The 3,672-nt window shown below is 45.1% G+C and overlaps 1 protein-coding gene across 5 annotated transcripts in view; it reads right to left on the reverse strand.

Moving 5' to 3' along the window:
• The window catches only part of C2cd2 (C2 calcium dependent domain containing 2), a 62,071-nt gene that overhangs the window by 21,924 nt on the left and 36,475 nt on the right, over positions 1–3,672 (reverse strand). For all 5 annotated transcript variants that reach the window (XM_021209442.1, XM_029544198.1, XM_029544197.1 and 2 more), the window contains exons 6-7: positions 2,564–2,687; positions 998–1,103 (exon numbers count right to left, since the gene is read on the reverse strand). In XM_021209442.1, the coding sequence (XP_021065101.1) occupies positions 998–1,103; positions 2,564–2,687 (230 nt within the window). The remainder of the gene's footprint in view (positions 1–997; positions 1,104–2,563; positions 2,688–3,672) is intronic.

The raw sequence follows: 3,672 nt of genomic DNA on the forward strand, positions 1-3,672 counted from the left end.
TAGCCCTGGCTGTCCTGGAACTCACTCTGTAGACCAGGCTGGCCTCGAACTCAGAAATCCACCTGCCTCTGCCTCCCAAGTGCTGGGATTAAAGGCGTACGCCACCACGCCCGGCGAATTTTCTTATATTAAGTCAGCTTTACATTTCTGGTGCAAACTCAAGTGGATTTATTTATTTGTTTGTTTTTTGAGACAGTCTCTAGATAGCTCTGAATGTCCTGGAACTCACTATGTAAACTAGGACAACCTTAAACTCAAAGGTCTGCCTGCCTCTACCTCTGCCTCCCAAGTACTGGGATTAATGGCATGCTCTACCACACCCAGCTTCGATTTATTTATTTTTAATAGAATGGCTATAGAAACACTTTATTTTATGTGTGTCCATGTTTTGCCTACATGTATGTATATCACATGCATGCTTGGTTCTTTTTTTTTTTTTTTTTTGCATGCTTGGTTCTTGCAGAGGCCAGAAGAAGGTATCAGATCCCCTGAAATGGTTGTAAGCCACCATATGAGTTCTGGGAACCAAACCTAGGTCTGCAAGAACAGCCAATGCTCTTGACCAAAGCCACAGCTCCCAAATAGATTTATTTTAATACATCACTGGATCCCATGTGATGACTTTTTACTTAGGATCTTTATACTGTTATTTATTAATGGTTTTCATGTCCCCTTTCTATTTTCTCCACCAGAGGTTGGCATCAGTTAGAGGCTTCCCTCTGCTCTGTGTGGCCGGCTGCTAAGGGAAGCAGGGAATCCCTGAACAGTCCTTTGTCACAATAGAGAAAGAGAAGAAGGGTGATCCCTGGAGCTGCCTTTAAAAGGAATCCCATGTTTGACATGGGGCTGACTGTCTTTCAGAAACTCAGGACAATTTGTTTTCATTTCTTTAATACTTTTTAGTGTAAACAATGCTATACAATGACTCCAGGATCTGTCCATCTTGAGCAGACCTAGCTGTCACCATCAGGCCTCTGAGGATTTGGGCTGTACTCACAAGGTGAATTCCTCCTCCCAACTGAGGTCAGTAGTGTTTCTCACTAGGGTGCTGATGAATCTCTGTTCAGGATCGTTCAGCTGAGCCACACACACATGGCTAAGGCCTGTGATCAGATGAAGCAAGGTTGTATTTGGCTTTTCTTTTTTAATTGCATTAAAACTTTGCTTACCCACACAAGAAAGAGTAATAAATTAACTGAAAAAAAATCTCACCCAAGAAACCTTTCTGTCATTTTCCATTTACACACTCTCTATGCTGGGGCAATAACTTGGTGGTAACAGCCCTGGAGTGGCCCCAGTGTTCTACTTTTTCATCAATCCTGGAAGCAGGCAGGACTCTAAGGTATGGAGCCTTACAGAGAAGCAACACACTGAGGCTTGGCTCCTCTTTAGACTAGACTAATAGCCTACCCAAAGGATGGTTGATATTGAGCTTAAACTGTGGCTGCACCTTACAGACAACCCATATCCCACTTACAACAAGCAGGTGTTTTCTTTCCTCAGCTATCCCAAGATCCTTTAGGGGTACTTGGTATAGTCACTTTGACATCTCACAGCTGTTCCTGCTCTGAGACAGTGTTTCCTCTAGAGCATCAGTCCTAAAGTCCTCTGTGGTCAGTAACTTGACCACAATGCTTGACTCTTTACCATGTTTCAGGTAGGGTAACTTTCACAGTCACTCTTCGAGGAAAGACTCAGATCCATTTCCAGATATGGACATCTTAGTATGGATAGGGAATGGGATCTGGTTTCTTAACATGTGCACCCCAAACTGGGACCCCACCACTACCTGGTAGTCCAGGGGACCCACTCAGCCACTAGGTGATCCAGGTATGAAAGGCAATATGCAAGCACTTGCTGCAAAACCATCAGCTACAGCCATCTTTGTAGAGACTTAGTTCAAATAGAGCCTCTTTAAGCCTTGTAAAGTGGAAGAACCTTTGCAAATAGTGACCAGAATTCCTAGTGTTCTTAAACAATGACCAGAACCTGACTTCCATTCTCATAGGGGAATCACTGGGGAGGACCATGACTCCTCAGCTGCCTTCCTCCTATTAGCAGTACCAGAGGCACAGAGCCCCTATAAGCCACTCACACAACTCACTTTCTAGGACAGTATAAGCTACACTGCTCAGAGGCTCAGAGGTGCTCAACACGAATTTATTGGCTCAGTTTAAAAAAGAAAAACGAGACTAGTATCTGTCAGGCTGAAAACAGACAGAGCAACCATGACATTGCTTTCCCTTAGCCTTCTTGTACATGCTGATGAGTTTAGCTGCATATTTATGCTGGGACATTTAGAATCCTTTCCACAAACTTTCTGGGTATGCATGATTGGCCACTACCAGCCACAGTTGCTCACTGTGCTCAGGAGGTTACAGCTTGTGGCCTTTGGACCCCAAGCCCATTAGCCAAAGACCAAGTTCTTCACTATATTTCTGCCAAGGAAGGCAGGGATCACACTGTAGACCCAACCAGGTTGCCACATGAGAATTCACCATCCCCAGTTAAGGGAGATCCCTCCCACAGTGTGGGCAGCCCCAGAGGCCCTGGCAGCACCCACCTGAAGCACCAGGGTGGTTTAGCAGGGAAACTCTGATATTCTTCACCTGTAATTTTAGTTCATGAGCCCTTGGAGGTTTGGGAGGGCAGGGTTCCTGAGCAGTGGAGGAAGGGCACTGTAGAATCTGTGAGGGAAAAAGTATGGCAACAGCTGTGAGGATGTGAGAGGTTGGCCAGGGGTCCTGGCTTCTATATGGGACAGTAACTTCAGGGACAACAGTGTCTCCAGGGACATGAGAACAGGGCACCTGGCCTCCAGGGTCATCTTAGAATTGATACTATCTCATGGAAAGATTCTCTTGCCTCTGCAGTGGACCTCTTCTATCCCAAATGAAGAACCTGCAAATAGTGATGACTCTTCAAAGTCTGCTTGTGGTCTGCTCTCCATGGCAGTAAAGACTAGTCAGCACATGGATACCCAGAAGAGGTATTTTAGATAGTGAGTTGGTCTTTGGGCTGTTGAACTGGATAGGACAACATCTAGGCCATCAGCCTGTGATCACTTCCTGCCTCCAGTCACAGGAAGAACAGCTAGGAACCCCTGTTATTGCACAAGCAAGGGGACAGAGGCAGGTGCAGTCTTATTTCATTCGCAGAAGGGCATCAGGCGCTGGCTATCCTGGCAGTGCTCACAGGGGCTCTTAAATTTAGTACAAGAACCTAAGACCTCAGAAGGTTTTCTGAGAGGTGCTGGGCTCTGAACAGTGAAAGCCATGCAGGACCTATCCTGGGTTCTGACTGGACTTGAGACACTTCTTTGATCATGGTTACTAACATCTCCAGAAACACTCATGGGTACCACCCAGCAAACACTGCTATGAACCAGGTTCTTTCCTTCTGTGAGTGAAGAATACCAATGGCCAAGAAAGACTATAAATTTCCTTAAAGCACTGGGATGGGTTGGAGATGAGATACTTTGTCAGTTGTATATGTTTGGCTATTTTTTCTTTCCTTCATGTGCATGTGTACATGTGTATTGGTGTTTACATGTATGTGTGGCTTACATGTGTGTAAACAAGGACATGTCTATGCATATGAAAGCTTGTAGTTATGTCCCTCAACAGAGGAATGGATACAGAAAATGTGGTACATTTACACAATTGAGTACTA

This window comes from Mus pahari, chromosome 12, assembly GCF_900095145.1.
Source record: "Mus pahari chromosome 12, PAHARI_EIJ_v1.1, whole genome shotgun sequence".
NCBI classification, from domain to species: Eukaryota; Metazoa; Chordata; class Mammalia; order Rodentia; family Muridae; genus Mus; species Mus pahari.